General features: G+C 37.0%; 3 protein-coding genes and 1 long non-coding RNA gene across 4 annotated transcripts; 2 read left to right on the forward strand and 2 right to left on the reverse strand.

Annotated features, from left to right (window-relative positions):
- Positions 1–1,464: 1,464 nt before the first annotated feature.
- Positions 1,465–2,081, reverse strand: LOC141843681 (uncharacterized). The gene has a single exon (XM_074731735.1). The coding sequence runs from the start codon at positions 1,882–1,884 to the stop codon at positions 1,642–1,644; it is 243 nt and encodes an 80-aa protein (XP_074587836.1). The 5' UTR covers positions 1,885–2,081; the 3' UTR covers positions 1,465–1,641.
- A 4,382-nt stretch (positions 2,082–6,463) lies between these two features.
- LOC141842995 (auxin-induced protein 22D-like) lies at positions 6,464–7,573 on the forward strand. Its single transcript, XM_074731007.1, has 4 exons — positions 6,464–6,753; positions 6,847–7,058; positions 7,162–7,261; positions 7,350–7,573. Exons 1-4 carry the CDS (start codon positions 6,566–6,568, stop codon positions 7,423–7,425), a joined length of 576 nt encoding a protein of 191 aa, XP_074587108.1. The 5' UTR covers positions 6,464–6,565; the 3' UTR covers positions 7,426–7,573.
- Positions 7,574–8,655: 1,082 nt separating this feature from the next.
- LOC141842677 (uncharacterized) lies at positions 8,656–11,329 on the reverse strand. Its single transcript, XR_012602955.1, has 2 exons — positions 11,280–11,329; positions 8,656–8,872 (listed from the first exon to the last, which is right to left on the reverse strand). It is a non-coding gene; the product is annotated as an uncharacterized LOC141842677 (long non-coding RNA).
- Positions 11,330–12,294: 965 nt separating this feature from the next.
- Positions 12,295–17,996, forward strand: LOC141843581 (basic leucine zipper 63-like). The gene is made up of 6 exons (XM_074731637.1): positions 12,295–12,934; positions 14,804–14,900; positions 15,778–15,898; positions 16,849–16,924; positions 17,003–17,128; positions 17,428–17,996. The coding sequence occupies exons 1-6, from the start codon at positions 12,461–12,463 to the stop codon at positions 17,785–17,787; spliced, it is 1,254 nt and encodes a 417-aa protein (XP_074587738.1). The 5' UTR covers positions 12,295–12,460; the 3' UTR covers positions 17,788–17,996.
- Positions 17,997–18,090: the final 94 nt, after the last annotated feature.

The raw sequence follows: 18,090 nt of genomic DNA on the forward strand, positions 1-18,090 counted from the left end.
GGGAGAAACGATCCCATCAGGATGAGATAGCCTCTGATTCGGGCTGTACTTTGGACTCAACATGGCCTCAGTTCTGGACCTCATTTGAGCCTTCAAAGCGATCTCGATCTAGACCATCTCGGTCTCGACCCTCTCGATCTCGACCATCTCCGTCTCGGCTCTCTCGGTCTCCGCCTAGTCTCTCGACCTCTCAGCCACTCAAATTCTCAATCTCTCGACTACTTCTCGATCTTTCAGCTACACAACTTTTTCAGCCACTCGACAGCTCAACAACTTGACAACTCTGCTCTCGGATAACTCAGCTCCTCAATTACTCATTCTCTTTGAGTTTCTCAATCAAGCAACCCCCTCGGTCTCTCCGCGCCTCATCTTGGCCACCGCCTTCTGTCTTACACAGAGACTGCCAAAATCTCCTAAGCGTGCGATGCCTGCTAAGGGATCAGGGCGGTTACGAGATTATCAGACTCAGTCCCCTGGATATCCTCATACCTGCACATACAGCCAAAAGGTAAGAATAAATCAACGATTACTGAGTCACAAAGCGATTACGAGGTTGACAGATTTAGTCCCTCATATGCCCTATGTCAAGACCTATGTCAATAATCGTCAGAACTGGTCTCCTCGAGCTCTGGTAGATGACCTCCCTCAGATCGACGTGGAAATGTCTTTCTTGTAGATATATAAACTCTCCAACATATATGAAAAACTCTCTCGGTAACTTTCAGCAACTTTATATACTCGTTTTCTTCTTCTGCATCTTCACCTTTCTCCATTGATATTAACTTGAGCATTAAAGTGATCTGTCAAGACTCCCTGATACCAATCTAACCTTCTCTGTTCAATCCATCTTCAATCATCAGGGAGAGCAAGATCGCGCATGAGTTGAATCTCTTTTTAACTGATGATTTAACTGTCCACTGCATCCAATTAGAACAATAATCTTCTAAACTTTCACGTGCAAAACCTGGAGCTGAAAGCTCTTTTCAGAGAAAAGGAGGCACGAACTGTGTTTAATTTAGGTTAAAGAATGAAACTATATATTTAGATTTAAAAGTCAAAGAACTAATGTAATAGTTGATTAAGGACATTTATACACCTTAAATGTTTTTTTAATTAAAGTATCATTAATTAATGGACGGCTGAATTGGCCTTCCCAGTCATCCGTTCTTCCAAGTTTCAAAATTCAAAAGTTGAACTCCACGGATGAACTACCACAATGTACGACAAATTAATTAAATAAAATTGACCATAAAGTTTTCTTTTTTCTCGACAAAAAAAAAAGTCGATTCCGAAATCGTCGGCACAGAAAAGTCAAAAAAAAAAAAACTTGTTTATGCAGTCAAACAGCACGTGGAGCACAAACCTAAAAGCGAACGTTTCATTTCCACCATTGTCTTCCAGTTCAATGAACACAGAATTTCAGATAAAAATGAGGTTTGCATTTAATATTCAAAGCAGTAATATTCAATAAGCGAATAAACACAATTCCGTTTTTGATCAAAGAACAACTATTTAATTTATTAATCCTTTAATTTCCATTTCCTTTCCCTCAAAATATATTTTTTTTCCCGATAAAAAAAAACAAATTTTCAATTCCCCCTTTTCTTTTCCCGTCCGCAGGAAAACAGAGCATGCGCCATTTCAATCCTCGAACGGCGTGAAGCCTAATCCGCGGGGCGTCGACTCGGCCTTCGGCCACTCGCTGAAAGACGCCGGCGGTGGCGGAGGGCGGTGGCGGTGGGCGGCCTCAGGCGCCGGCGGTTCGTCGGCGTCGAAGGCGGTGGGCGGCGGCTTGTAGTACATGCGCGCGGTCTGCGGGCAGTGGGAGTGGAACCGGGCCGCTATTCTCACCCCCATATCGAAGAACTCCGCGTACTTGGCCATGCTCCCTCCTCGACCTCTTCCCTGCAACGACCAAATCGGTCGACCTCTCCTTCGTCCTCTGTTTGACTGTTTCCTTCGATGAATCCTCGCGAACAAAAAAGCTCAGCTCCGTGGGGAGGAAGGAAGGAGAGGTGGAGGGAGGAGTTCGGTGTCGTTGGGTCAGAAGACGTCCGGAGGGACGGCCATGGAGGAAGCGAAGGGAATGAATTTGGGGAAAGAGATCGAAGGTGGTGGGTAAATATAGCAACGCGCATGGGACGGTGTTATTTCCAGTTTGGTCCTTGACATTTTGCATTATAACGCCACCAACCACCAAACAGCTAATGGAAGACCCGCTAAAAATAAAAAAAAAAAAAAACACTTCGTATTTAAAAAGAAAACCCTATTTTAGTATTATTATAAAATAACTTTAATTAAAAAATTAACAAAACTGAAATGCTTACTTTAGTTAAAAATAATTTAATAAAATTGGTTAAATATTATAGGAATATTTTTTTAAAAAAATGCTACTATAAAGTGCTCTTTTAATATTTTTGAAAATTGAAGGACTGTTCTGATAATGTCAATGCCTCCCCTGAATACAACCTTGAGTCATTAATTTCTACGGGGAGATACTTTTCAAAATTTGTTTAAAGAGGGCATACTATTAAAATATCTAAATCAGTCCCTTGCATTTTCAAAATATTTAAATCAAACTTCTCTTGATTTTTTTTAAAGAATAAATACCTTCCACTATTTCTTCAAACAGCATATTCTTTAGAATCAAAATATTAGGCGAAACAACTAAAATAATGGGCCCCAATATAAAATTCCTAACTTTGTGCCTGCTTAGTACGAAGGATGATATTGTAAACTTTTGAAATCATACGGTTATAAATTTGAATTAAAAAATTGAAATCATTATTCAAGTTGAACTTAATTTTTTTATGAGCTTAAATTTAATTCAAAATTGACTTAACATGTTATCAAACTCTCAATTCAAACTTATTTAAAATTTTTATATTTTAAATTTATTTAATTGATTATTGAAGTCTGATAATAAAAATTTATTTATTTATTTTAAAAAAATCTTTATTTAACATGCTAATAAGAATTTTATTAATAAACATAATTAACAAATATGATTCACGAATGTTATTTACGAACGTTATTTACGAATGTTATTTGTGAATGTTATTTACGAACGTTATTTATGAACGTTGTCTACGAACATTAATGAGCTGAGCACATATATGTTTAAGTTTGTTTACTTAGTTTAATACGTTATTTAAATTTATTTATTTAATTAATCTTGTATATATCGAATGAACATAAATAAACTTTTACCAAATTGAATATCAAATTTGTCCATGAACCTTCTATTCATTTACGGCTAATCAAGAGCACGGCCAATAAAAGGAGGGGTGCAATTACACGTAGTCTTATGGAGGCAATGATATCGCTAACAATATTAGTTCTTTTTCTACATAAAAGTGGAATCCACACGATCGGCTCCAACATTTGTGAGGAGAATATTAGTTAATCATACGCAGTACAACAATATTAGTTCATACTTAGTACATGTATATAACTATCATCCAATATTAGTATACTGTCATGATCCAACATCAAGCACATTAAGTCTAAATCTTCAATACACTAACTCTAAAATTTAGTCGTAAAATATTAAATCTCTAGTACACTAAATCTAATCAGACCACACTAAATCCCTAACACAAGTATATAATAGATTTGTACACCAAAATTGAACTTTACTAAATCTAAATCTCTAGCACACTAACTATTTGGGGTGAGGATTTGCCAATTCTAAAATCCAACTGGCCCACATAACCAAGTGGGCTATGGCCCATGTGAAATGCAATCTTTGCGACTTACATGTTCACTGCCTTGCAAGTTTGCTCCATCCACATTATACAATGTATATTTATACACATACTAGATTGATATCTTGTACATCTTCTTTTACATGATCATTTATGACAGAACATTTTAGGCACCCACATTTCTTATCATTGCTCACGAAGTGTGTCAGATTATTATCTCGTACTTCTTATTTGACACACCTTGTGAGTAATTAAATTTTTATTGTACTTAATACTATAACTCAACCTCTAAATTAAAAAAAAAATCTTAAGTAATTTAATCATAAATTAAAAACAAATAAAAAAAACACTATATTATTTCAGGCATTCGAAATATTTTATCATGGGCGAGTCGCGCAAAAGAAGATGTGCAAGTATCAATTCTAACTCGCTATATATACACACATATAAATAAATACATTAAAAATTATTTAAAAAATAAAAAATAAAACTGTACTGTTCTAGGCGTCTAAAATATTCTGTCACGCAAAAGAAAATGTACAAGTATCAATTCTCTTCCTCCCTCTATATATATTGCATATTTATGCTCTCAATGTCCGCGACTGAGTGTGTGTCAGATTAAATCAGAATACTTTCTGATCCGGACGTCCTGCCCACTAGTAATATAATATTTAGTTATTCTTTTTATTTGATGTTTAAAATCTTGAACAATAACATCGAATTGATTTTATTTTTTTAATAATTTGATCCATGCCCCCAGGCCCCAGCTACGACGCGGTAAGAGAATTTATGACCAACTCTACAATGGTGCATTGACCAAATCGATGACTTTCAAAATTAGATTCACACAATTAGACACATAAATTATATATATATATATAAACTTATCCATCAATATTTAATAATTGATGTTGAAGCAACAAGGCACAACGCATATCCGGGCAGCCGGTTCATGCGGTTGTCTCCTTTCTAGGATTAAATTAAAATCGAACACGACTTCATCAATGTCCTTTCTTTAATTATTCTCCATTGGCCACGTTACCAAACTTCAATTTTAATTGATTTGTTGAATGACAAGACTAATTTTGGAAGAACGTATGACGAATCCAAGAGACAAACGCTTAAGTTTTTCATTGAATGCTTTGTCATGTCGATCACCCAACATTTTTGTTCTGATTTTGACTCTTTGTCAACAAGTAGGTGCGTATTATTAGCAAGCATTGGGTGGCACTGTTTCTATGCACTTCAATGTGTGTCAAACCCATGCCTTGATACATTATATTATCGTTGGTATGAATCCCACTCTTAAGTCAGCGAGACGTGTCTAGGTAGTTCCATCCTAAACTAGCTAGCCAAGATCATCATTATTCGAGTTACGCTATGCTAAGTTGTCGAGTCAATTCAACCTACCTATCGAACTAGTTTGGCCTAATCTGAGCTACTGAACTAGATCAACTTGCCAACTTGATTTGAGCTACTGAATCGTTAGGCCGAGTCTTCTAGTTCAACCGAGTTCTTTAGCTAGGCTCGACAAACCATAGGTAGATATGGGTGATGACCTCCGTCTTTCATGATCTCTTCAAAACTTTTTCATATTCTCTATAAATAATGTGCTCTCTCGCACTTATAAATACTAAGTATATGCTCTATGAAAAGGGGACTTTCTTCCTTTTTTTTTTCATTCTATCATTGGGATATTATAGTGACTTAGATATCATAGGGGTTTCTATATATATATATATAAATATATCCAATTAATCCTAAAGGTGATTGCCTAATTTTATAAAAAAAATTTCATCGATCATAAATCAAAAAATACAGATGAATCTTAATAGACATCCTAACATTATCAAATTTTCAAACTCCACGAACGTAATATATCCTGCGTGAGATTTAAATCTTCATTGTCTAAGAAATTGATCACACTTTTTATGATTGCACCATAACCTAGAGGCAACAAAGGACATACATAACATTATGTTAAAAGAATACTACAAGTATATTTTATTTGATAAAGACAACTCAATATGAAGTGTGATAATCCGCACGTAGAAAGTTAAATGAGATCAAACTACACATCTAAGCAAATCAAATGCCAATTCCACACGTATGTTTGCCCATACTCATAACTATCACCCTTCAACATCATTGCCAATGCATTGCTCTCGTGCATATTTTATTAATTAAATTGATGAATTATTGGTGGCTCAAAAAAACTTTGCCCTCATGCATCTTCCATATTCATCTATATTCGATTGCCATAAAATTTTGAGAAGTTTTATGATCTCAATTGAATTCGGTTCAATTAAGGTGCATAGAGCAATCTAATCTAAATAAACAAAGCAGAAAGCACACGATTAACTAGTATTGGTTCAATGTATCAAGCTAATTATGCAATTAATTAACGGATTAATTAGGCGGTCCTACCGACCATGCCGCCGACGCGTCATGCATGGGCCATCTGCTTCACATGGCAGCACATGGGCCACCCATGAATTTGACGGACGAAATCGTGCGTTATTCGCCGAGTCAGGAATCTGAGCCGCACGATGCCGACCGGGCTAATAATGGTTCGGCAGACCTGCCCGGGCCCGGCATTGGACTGGCGCGGTCCATTTCCTTGTCTGCCATCCACCCGACCGGCCTAGCTGTCGACTTCAAACTCCGAATTTGTCCGCACGCCTGTCGACGATAACTCCGCCTCCTCCTCTTTTCTATTGCTCTATAAATCTATATCACCGTCGTTTCCACGGCAATCGGCTGTAGTTTGAGATCAAGGCCGAAGTTTTGAATTGATCTGTGATAGCATCTGAGAATAGGTGGTGTTTCTGCGTGAGATTTGGAAGAAATCGAGTTATATGGAAGCCGTGACGAGCTACATCAAGGACACTGAATTGCGGCTCGGTCTACCGGGCTCTGACGTGTCGGAGAAGCCGTTCATGAGGCACAAAAAACGAGTGCTTTTGGAGGATGAGGCTGACTTCGATGATTCTTTGCCGAACGATGACTCTGGTCATAGTCGTGCCGGTGCATCTCCGATGGCGAAGTAAGTTTCTGATTTCGGATCAAAGAAGCAATCTTTGTGTGTTTTAGGGATAATTCTATTACTCTAACCTTTAGTTGTTTGATGAAATATCAGGACGCAACTGGTTGGATGGCCGCCGATTCAGACATACAGGAAAAACAACTTCCAGACGAGGAAAGCGGAGACGGAGGCAGACACAATCGAGTTATTTGTGAAGGTTAGTATGGATGGGGCTCCTTACTTGAGAAAGATCGACCTCAAAAATTACAAAGGATACAAGGAGCTTAAGAAAGCCTTGGACGACATGTTCAAATGTTTTTCCATAAGTAAGCAAACATGACTTAACTAATACTATCATCACGTATTGATATGTGTTTGTGTTTCTCAATAATTATTATTTTAAATTATTGATTCTCACATATGTTGCAGAAGAAGTATTAAGAAAAGAATATTGCAATGGATGTGAATATGTCATGACTTATGAAGATAAAGATGGTGACTTGATGTTAGTTGGAGATGTCCCTTGGGAGTAAGTGTCATGTACTAACTCGTGTGTGTTTGAGGAACTATTCTTTCTTTTGTGAACTAACAAAAATCTCTTTAATTGATATTTACAGAATGTTTATCTCTTCATGCAAAAGACTAAGGATAATGAAAGCATCTGAAACAAGAGATCAGGAATCAAGACAATAAGGAATCAACCAGTCCTATAAAAATAAAATAAAAATGGAACTTGAGCATTTATTTCATGTAATTAGTTATTTGGTCCAAGTTAATAAACGCTGAACAAAGAAAGGACTTGGAAGTGAATTTTGTATCATCTAGTTCAAGTATGCATTTAATTGAGAATATCATGATATATATAAGATGAACTAACTTTTTTTGATAGAATAAAATTATATTATATGTCCTTTTATAACTTATCAAATTTGAAATATATCATTGAAGATTTTATTTTTTCTGGTTGTTATGCAAAAGAAATTTTTTTTATCAACTTGAGATCTCTCTTGTTATTTTAGTACCTGGATGTGTGATTCATATATAAGTGGACATCTTAACTAGGGGGATTTATTAGATTATGTTTAATTGTTGCAACTTAATAATTTCACAATGAATGGGAAATGATTATAAGTTGAGTAATTTTGCTATCTCTAAATTTAAATTGAAGATTTTCATGAACCTAATAAGAAGTTTCTCTTTAAATAAATTTATACACGTACATTGATGAATCCCTTTATTCTCAACTCATCGTATTGGATGAAATTTTATTTTTTAACAGTCAGCATGTTACAACTGTTAAATGATTACTAATTAAAAACTGCAAAAAATTAAGTTATATATATTATAATTTGACTAATGATAGGTAGAAGATATAGATATTGAAATGATCTGTTTGTTCAATAGGAAGTGTAATATGACGTTAAAATAGCATGCAAACTTACATCCAATAAAACAATATTTTGCTGGTGAATTTGATCAAGAACGTAGGGAAAATCATGGAGAAAAATAGTTTCCTGTGCAATCTACACCATCATTTTCACATTTTCATATATCTAAAGAGGCAGCATGGCATGGGAAGGTCAAGAAAAGCCACCACATACCTAACTCATGCTGAAAATAAATCTCTATAACGAAACTTCCTTCCGATCACGCCCTCACCTTTGAAAATTATACAATAATGGATTTGAGGGGAGAAAAACGATGGGGCAAAAGTGACTAGAGAGAAACCCTTGAATTACTCAAGTGTAGAATGAATTTGAATAAGTCTTAAATGAATCACTAACTTTGAAAGAATATGTCCCTGCTCTAGAATGGCGAACAGTCAGAAAAGGTAAGCAAGAGAATTAAGAGGGACCTTAAAAGTGACAAGAGAATTTATTTCACCCAACTTAACAGTCGTGTAATTGGTCAAAGATTCACTGATGTATTTATTTGAAGGCAGCAATTATATTCAGAAAATTCGCCAGTGCCCTAAAGACTGACAAGATAAGAACTTGAGCAGCTAATTGAATTCTGTAAACATAAACTCACCCTGCAATTGTTTTCCTTCTTCTCCAATCATAGCAGCTTTGGGGATTTGAATTGGTTCACTTGAGTCTTCAAGATCCTTCTTCAATTAAGCTTCAAATTCTTTTGCAGCCTGAATAATGGTGGACAACGTGAGGAATAGAATTCAAAAGCCATAACTATGACAAACCCTGGGAAGTGAATATGCTTATCATGCTTATAGACAAGGACAACATTGTGATGACTGGTTGAATGAAAGGACTAAGAACAGACCTTCTAGAATAAATCAGTGCAAAGAAGGCCAGTGATGCAACAATAAAATATTCCATCTGAAGTTGACATTTAAACAACAAAAGTTAACCAAATGCATTTAGTAACCATTATGTCTTGCAATATATTGGTCATTTGGCAAGAGACAGGCTTGATATATCCATATGGAATACAGTATTTTAGAAGGGGGACACTACCGGCAAGTTCGGATGTGTTAGTGCTATCTTTTAGACCAAACAACAAAGTAGATCAATACTTTCTTCCCCAACTTTCTGTACATGAGACTCTGATAATGTTATAATCATTTAATCCACAATGAGATCATTGGAATATTACTCCTACGCCATTTTGCTCAAGCCCAACACAATTCCCTAGGAAATTTCATCCATGTTTGCTACATTCTATGAGATTCCTTAGTTGGAATAATATAGGCAAAGTAAACAACAAGCACTTTGGGCATTTCATACATGGTCACAAAAGGGTAGTGGTGTAAACCAGTTAAACCGCTCGCGAACTATTCGAGTCTCGGTTCGAAAAAAAAATTCATTCGATTAAGTTAACGAGCTGAGCTTGAGCCTGATTTCGAGCTCAAAAACATTATCAAGTTGAGCTCGAGATTAACAATATTTAATTCGTAAGCTCGTGAACATGTTCGTTTAGAGGCTCGCGAACGTGTTCGTTAAGAGACTCATTTATATATATATAGGGATTTGATATCCTGCGCGCCTTATAATGCGCGATAGAATATTCGGGGCGCTCGGAATCCTTCCAGGCGCCCGAAACATGAATAGTGACATTTTATTTATTTATTTATTTTACTTATGGTTAAGCCATTTAAGATTTTCCATTTAGGGTTTAGAGGTTGAGTTATAGTATTAAGCACATAAAATTTTTCAAAACGGAAAAAAATTAATTGCTCACAAAGTGTATCAAATTGTTATTCCACACTTCTTATCCAGCACACCTCGTGAGCAACTAAATTTTTTTCATTTTGAATTTTTTTTTATGCTTAATATTATAACTCAACCCCTAAACCCTAAAGGAAAAATCTTAAATAGCTTAACGGTAAACCAAAAAAAATAAACAAAAATATCACTATATGTTCCAGGCATCCGGAATATATATATATATATATATATATATATATATATATATATATATATATATTACATGAATTATAAATATTATCTTTGTTTAACTTTTAAACTAGCTATTTTCGAACCGAACTCAAGCCATTTGCGAACTATTTAATTTCATTATAAACCGAGCTCGAGCTTAAGAATTAAAGCTTGAATCAAACTTAAGCCGAGCTCGAGCTCAAGGAAAAATGAACCGAGCCGAGCTCGAGCCTTTTACTATTCGGCTCGGCTCGATTCGGTTCGATTATACCCCTACAAAAGGGGCTCAAATCATACAGATCAATGAATTTGTTCAAGGACTCTTATAGTCATATATAACCATTGCACCTACTATAACACAACATTACCATCACGGTATGCTGAAATTTGACCACAATAGAAACTAAATGAACTGTATTTATATTCATTAATTTCTGAAAACAAACAATACTGAAAATAATTTCAAGAAAGATAAGTGAAACAAAAGAAAGACCCCTCGTTAGCAGTTGAAAATGGATGTTATGTGATTCAGGAATAGCAAGAATAAATTGAATACAACCATTTGATACTACAGAATGATTTCTAGCAAGATGACTTGAAGTTCCACCTCTAATAATCTTTAAGAAAAGCTTCAAGTGACCCTTTTTCATATGAAACAATCAGAAATCCAGTATCAGCAGGAATTGATAATCAGTCTGCATCGACGAGGAACTTGGTCTCAAATTCCACCATCACATGCTTCAGTCTCTTCGTTTGAAAATTTCTTATCTGTGCATGTGATATCATTAATTTCTTGCACATGGCAGCCTATATTACATTTTTAAAGGAGATTGCGTGATAAGTTATATAGAGATAGTTACAGGTTTGCATAATGGAAAACAGGTCATCGGCATTCGATTTCAGCTGTTTGCATAACCTAAGAATCAATAGACACCCCAATATCAAGCTAAATAGGCCGTACGCGGATTAAATTTGACAACGTAGAATTCTAAAATTTAAGTGTAGTTCTAATACCTGGATCTTCTTCCGATCCAGCAACCGACAAAATCAATATACAGCACATGAAAAATATATAAAAAAGACCGTGTAATCAAGAAGTGAAAGGCCAGCAAAAAAACCCTGGATAAAATGAAACCGAAAAAAGGGACGAACCTATTGGAGACCCTTGAGTCTTGCCGACGCTCCGTCCGATCACGGGAAACGGCCTGTAGACAAGCGACGCCAGCGACGATCTCTGGGACGCCAAGGCCAAACATTCATCGGCACCCCAGACCGCCCCTCCCTGGCTGCCGCATCCGCCGGTGGACAGCGCGGGTCGCTAGGGCGAACGTCCTCCCGCCTCCGACTGCAAGGGTGGGGACCGAGGCACCGACGTCATCAAAGTTACGGAAGAACAGTAGACGAAGGCCGTGGCCGCCACCATCCTCGGCCCTCGGATGCTCTCGCTCTGGTCGTCGTCCACTCGCACGGTCCACTCACGTGCTCCTACTGCTGGTTCTTTTTGTCTAATTAATTAATGGTTGTTTTTTGCTAATTAATTAGTATTAGCGTGCGAATTAACCTATTACATCATTTCCGACGGGTGAGTCACCCAAGAAACTATCCGGGGCTGTGCCGAATCACCAGAACCGCACGCGGAGATTTGAGAGTAACTTCTAGATCCGACACGTCAACGATGAAATTGGACAGGGTGACTCAGCCATACTTTTTGGTGTATCGTAGACTGCAACGCACGGCCACGAGAGTCTTCTACGTAGACTGCAACGCACGGCCTTTTATTTCTTCACCGACGTTTGATTTACTAGACCCACAATCGTACCTATATTTCATTAATTATTTTACTGGCAAGTGTTGGGTCCCTGTTGCTTTTGTCGAATCGAACGTATGGGGTATAAGTCTCAAGATAACAGTGCAGTGATAAGGTATCTTCTAAATTTTATAAGTATTGAATTTTCTTCTAAATTAATGGATAAATTTTAATTTAATAATAAAATATTGAATTGATACGTGTTGTTCTGTGAGTATTTTTCAATTTATTTTAATAATTATTTTTTATAAAATTTTTATAGGATTATCAGATTAATCTCCAAAATTAATAGAAATCTTACGCCGACTTAAAAAGAGGAAGGTGCGGAAAAATTTAAAAAAGGACGAAAACTTTTCCAATCCTCATCTTCCCGTCCTTGCTTTTTTTTTTTTACTTGTCTGGGAAAGGAGCGAAGACCAGCGCGATCAAAACGCATTCGTCTTCTTCTTCGTCCTTGTTCTTCGGTTTGCACGATCGCAGGGAGAAAGCAAGAGGGCGATTGAGAGAGAGATCGAAAAGGATAGAGATGGAGAGGGCCTTCTCGTTGGAAGAGCTCAACGATTGCTTCTGGGCATCCTCTCCCTTGCCTACGCCGTCGGGGATTCCTCTGCAAGCTGGAGAAGGAGGAGTAGGAGGGGAAGATGGAGGCATCAACAGAAGTGCCTCCGAGTGGTGTTTCGAGAAGTTTTTTCTCGAGGTCTCGGAGGGGGCCAATGCTAACCCCGCAGCGGCTTCCGCCCACGACCCTAACCTTAGCGTTAGTCGCAACTATGACAGTATTCTTGCCCCCAATTCCGTCGCTTCCTCCTCCTTGGACGCGGCGAACGTTTGTGGGAGTAGGGGGGACTTGGGACGAGTTGGGCACCATGAGTTGGGGGAGATGAAGGCACCAGTCGCGCCGCAGTCGTGCAATCCGGTGGAATTGGTTGATCCGGGGGAGTACCAGGCGCTTCTCAAGGAAAAACTGGACATGATCTGTGCTGCTGTGGCAATGTCTCGAGTACGCTGTTTCATAATTTTTTTAGTAGTAATTTAGCACTATGGTAGAATATCTTATTTTTTGTGAAGTTGCATTTATTTCTCTTTTTTTTCAGATAACAATAATCTTTGCATGGAAATTAAGTAACTTCTCTTATATTTTTAGGCCTCAGGAGAAAGCCTGTCCTGATTTCCTTTGTCACATTCGGGACTTGTCCTGCTTCCAGTATTATGAATTTTGGCTAAAACCTTTGTTCACAGATTTTGAATTATGATTTTTTTGGGAATTTTAATGCACATGCTTAGTACAAGAATTTGAAGTCATTGTACTCATCCTGCTTCCAGTATAATGAATTTTTAACTAAACATTTTGTTCACAGCTGGTAGATTATGATTTTTTTGTGTGTAATTTTTTGCACACAAGGATTTGCACTCAATTGGTTTCACAAAATATTTAGATGTCGAATACTGTAGGGGATGGTTGAGTTTGGATTATCTTGTATGTAGATGCTTTTCAATTGCGGTGTGTTCCAGGTTAGGCTGTGGCAAGTTGTAGAGCTTGAGAATGCTTAAGTTCCATGGAATCCATACCATAATGGACTTTTGTTAAACAGGTGGGATTTCAGTAATGAGATTTGGATAGCCAATAGGGACTGTGAGTGTGAAATCTCTTCATTTGGATTTAAAGGAGATTTTGCTAAACACAAGAATACCATGATATTGAACATAAATTTATTAAATAAATAAGATTTGATAAAGTCCTTGGACATTGTTTAAAGGATTGTATATAGTGTGGATTTATACTTTCAGTTCAGAGGAAGTGGTTCCTATTGTCAAAAATATAATTTTAAAATTTGCATGTTTATCTTGTTTCAGCTGTATGACCTTCCTTCTTAAGTCAAAGTTTCATTGTTGTTCATTTCTAGAATGAACTTATCAAGCGCAATCTCAAATGTTATTGAAACCAGTTTTTTTGAAGGTCAGATAATGGCAAATTATATAACTCGTTACCCAATGTTTGCTACATGATGGCTTGTTTATGAGGTTCATGACATGATGGAACTTGCTAATTCTTTCAAATGCTTACCTGATCTGTTTTATTATCTATAGACTAAGGACCCATGTGAAAGTAACTGGCAAACGTGCTGATTCCAATACTTTCTAAAAACTGTTGTTTTGAGGTTCCAGACAAATGTTTGGTGTTTGAACTTTGAAGAGAGCTTAGCAGCATGTGGAGGATATTTGTGTTTTTTTTTGTTACCCTGGATGTTGCACTACAATCGTTTGCTTTGTTTTTTTTTTCCGCACAATATCTTTGTGTTTTGACCAATGAATCAAATATTGAGTTGTGCCACATGATCCGAAAAGTTGCCACATGATATTCCGAAAAGTTTCATTCTGACCTCACACTGACTTTTAATGTCGTTCATGGGAGGAGAATAGGAGTCTCCAAAAATTTATAGATTGGACGAAGGAATGAAGAGATAGCATATTAACAACAAATTAAGGTAGTTATTTGAAGGAAGTCTATCATTGTATGGATGGGTGAGCTCGACTGATGAATTAGGTAAGAAAAACCTCGCTGACATCATGATCATGACTGCAAAGGCAAGCAGTGATCATTATTGTCATGGTTGTGGGTGGAAGCTCCAGTCCACATTGTTGGCGAGTAGGGGACTTCGTCAAGGAGGCTTCACATTAACTCTAGTCAGCCACAGGCGGCAATGTGAAAAATAAAATTACAAGTTGGCGAAACATTGAACCTAAGAGAAGTGTACACTATAGTTAACCTTGTTTTTAACTTGTATGCATATTCTTCTTTAACAAGTCAAATGCTAGTTCACAAAGGTTAAATGATATGTATTTTTCTAAAATCATAGATACATTGCAGGGCTCTGGTGTGAAGATACAGGATTCTGCTTCTGTTGCTGACAGCAGGTCACCTATTTCAGATGTTACACGGCCTGGTTCTCAACTGCACTCGAAAGGTACAATTGCATCTGTCAGCCCAATTTACTGTTCTATGATAAAAACTATTATGTTTCTATACTTTTGATTGCATAAGTTACACAAGTATTTTGGATCTACATGTTCAAATAATTATGCATATAAAATTTCTAAGATTAATTGAAGTACTTTTGGGACAAGAAATATGTGCATGTACTGAAACACTGCAATTGTTTCAATGGTTTGTTGAGGTTCTTTCCAACAACTTAGCTTTGTGATGCGGCAAAAATATGTCGCATCATTTGAGATTGCTGATGATGCCTTCTTCTCGTGACGTGGTTGACCTTGCGAGAATAACATGCATCAGAAGGCTCGCCGGGAGTTGCCTTGATGAGGCCCCCTCCAATGCCTAAGTCATCACGGGTGCTCAAGGTAGAAGATAAAAATGTAGAGATGAAAAGAATTTAGGGTTTGTAGGTGTACCTCTCTTTACCATTACCTATGCTATTTATATAGCCTCATGCTTCCAAACCCCTAACAGGTTAGCGGATCATGGGTTGCAGATTGCGACTACTAGAGAGGCGATATTATTGAGGGGGGGGGGGGGGGGGGGGGGGGGGGGGGGGGGGGTAACACTTTGTTTCATTTTCATGAAATTTGTTTGGTTTGCAATGAAAATAAATGAGGAAATGCAACTTCCTGTCAACCTTAACTGGGAATCAATACTGCACCATAGCATTTTATACATGTAGATAATATTTGCTTAGCTTGCAAATTTTCCTTCATAAGTTTGATGCATATAACTCGAAAATTTTGTTTTATTGCTTTAAATGTTGCATGATCTGGAAATGCTTATAAAGTGTAATAAAAGCCTAGAACCTTCTGGACTTCCTGCTTAAACTATTTCACATAATTCAGTTACCCAAGGGAGGCAAGCTGCTAGCAATTCATCAGGAGAGCAGTCAGATGAGGATGATGATCTTGAAGGAGAAGTAGAAACCAACAATATGGACCTTTCTGATACAAAACGAATGAGGAGGTAAAGTTGATTATATAATGGTCAAACAAATGTTTCATCGAGATAATAAATCTGTTTTCCCTTCCACAAATTGAATATTGTACTGATTATGTTGTCTGAATTTAATAATGCGAACATTTGGTTTCTATAAAGATAACGTAGCACAGTGTCTGACTGTTTTTTCATATTATTTGTAGATAGTGCATGGTTGGTTGCCGGTATAGGCAAGTGATGAGTTTAATTATCTGCTTGTTCTAGAAAGTTGTTCTTGTCACTATATCTCTATTTTTTTAATTCAAAAAGTTTCCCAGTTGTGTATTTCTTTGCATCAAGTAATGTTAGTCCTGATTATGTTAGGATATGCTACATGAATTTTGTATGAGGTTATATTGTTAGTAATATTTACACCATGCTTGATTACAAATACTAGTTTTCCTGACATTCATGTGTACTTGAATTTCACTTGGCTATTACATAGTTGTCCTTGAATTTCTTTTGCTATCCAGTGGTACTTTGTAGCAGTGCCTCTTTTTATTTTATAGTATTCTTCTATCAATTCTTTAATATTATTGAATTTCAGTTATCTAGTAGTTTTTTTGGCAATTTACAAAGGGTGCACGCTTGTCTCTTTATAAAAATATATATATATATAAACAAAAACATGGTGGCCGATACTGGCACGGAATTTCTGATAGTGGTTGCAACTAGTGACCTACAATATCGTGATCGGCATGGCTGCAATTTTAAGACCAAGAGGCTGCGGCCAGTAGTTGCGGCCGCTGGTTGTGGCTGCTGGTGGAAATTCCATGATAGCATTAGCCTTCATCGTTTTTTATTATTTTATATTTTTTTAAGGAGAAGTGTATTTTTGGAATTTAGTGCGCCCTTTGGTAAATATAAAAGTTGGATGTTGCTTTTAAGATATTTTTGAATGCTACACTAAAAGTTTAAAATGTTCAAATATTATGCAGAATGATTTCAAACCGAGAATCTGCAAGACGATCAAGGAGAAGAAAGCAAACACAAATGAGTGAGCTTGAAGAACAGGTCATTCAGATAGTTAAATGTCATGTATCTTCATTAGCATAATATTGATTATTTAATACATTCCATATTTTGTATTAGGTCTCACAATTAAGAGTTGAACACTCATCCCTACTGAATCATCTAACTGACATTAATAAGAAGTATAGTGACGCTTCGGTTGATAATAGAATTCTAAAAGCAGATTTGGAGACTCTTAGAGCAAAGGTAAAGTATTCATCTCTTCATCTCTGTTTGCTCCACATAATATTTGATGTAGTCTCCACAGGTGTTTCTTGAGCTTGTTGATGTCTTATGGTAAATTTGATATGCTCTGATTCGTGGGACTTGCCTAAGAGTCCACTAGTTCCTTGATAGTTCATTTCAATAGACTCACAGCAAACACTAAGTTGCTTTCTACTATCGATTCTTTTTCTTAGTATCAATTTGTGTGGCTCTTTAGTCAATTTGTGAATTATACATTACGTCTCTATAATCTCATTTACACGTTGACCCTCTGCTTTCAGGTGAAAATGGCAGAAGAATCTTTGAAGAGGGCAACTGGAGCTAATCCTTTATACCCTGTCATCTCTGACATGCCAAGTATCGGTTTACCCTTCACTCCGAGCACAGCTAACCCAACCTCCAACATGGTACTTCCTGTCCCAGAAGGGATAAATCACTTCTTCCAAGCCCCGATGCACGTTCAAGATGTTCCTCATGGTGCTGTTGTAGCTCCTGCAGCACAGATTGGCCTCACTACTTCCATGCAACAATCCCCTTCTCCAGAACATCAGAAACCCATCTGCAGTGGGCCAATCTCATGCTCCCCCCTGCAATGGAACACAACTGTATGGTCTCCTGAGGCCTCAGTCTCCGATAAGTAGATCCACTCCATTTACGTATGGCAACTAAAGAAAAACTCCTAACTTATGCTTCTAAGCTATGCCATCAACATCATCATCATCATCGTCTGTTTTATTCGCATCGATGATACTTTCTTTTAAATTGCTGTTAAGTTTGCCTGCTTTTGCAGGCCTCAGGACATCTTATCTTTTGATGTCGAAAGGCTGTAATGTAATAATCTTTTTATGGACGTTGCCAAGGTGATTCTTCTTCCCAATGCCCTCAATGCGACAGCTTCGTCGTCACTAGAAGCCATTATTTCTTGGTTTCTCCTCTCATTATCA

The sequence above is a fragment of the Curcuma longa genome, chromosome 12 (genome assembly GCF_044706935.1).
Source record: "Curcuma longa cultivar G26 ecotype Majalengka, Jawa Barat chromosome 12, ITB_CL_G26_1.1, whole genome shotgun sequence".
NCBI classification, from domain to species: Eukaryota; Viridiplantae; Streptophyta; class Magnoliopsida; order Zingiberales; family Zingiberaceae; genus Curcuma; species Curcuma longa.

What these genes read in the sequence shown, in the direction of transcription:
- LOC141843681 (XM_074731735.1), bottom strand. Translation starts at nt 1,884, where the DNA reads ATGGCCAAGTACGCGGAGTTCTTCGATATGGGGGTGAGAATAGCGGCC.
- LOC141842995 (XM_074731007.1), top strand. Translation starts at nt 6,566, where the DNA reads ATGGAAGCCGTGACGAGCTACATCAAGGACACTGAATTGCGGCTCGGT. An exon ending in GGTGCATCTCCGATGGCGAA is followed by an intron (nt 6,754 to 6,846) that starts GTAAGTTTCTGA and finishes ATGAAATATCAG; the next exon opens with GACGCAACTGGTTGGATGGC. An exon ending in GTTGGAGATGTCCCTTGGGA is followed by an intron (nt 7,262 to 7,349) that starts GTAAGTGTCATG and finishes TGATATTTACAG; the next exon opens with AATGTTTATCTCTTCATGCA.
- LOC141843581 (XM_074731637.1), top strand. Translation starts at nt 12,461, where the DNA reads ATGGAGAGGGCCTTCTCGTTGGAAGAGCTCAACGATTGCTTCTGGGCA. An exon ending in TGAGTGAGCTTGAAGAACAG is followed by an intron (nt 16,925 to 17,002) that starts GTCATTCAGATA and finishes ATTTTGTATTAG; the next exon opens with GTCTCACAATTAAGAGTTGA. An exon ending in TGGAGACTCTTAGAGCAAAG is followed by an intron (nt 17,129 to 17,427) that starts GTAAAGTATTCA and finishes CTCTGCTTTCAG; the next exon opens with GTGAAAATGGCAGAAGAATC.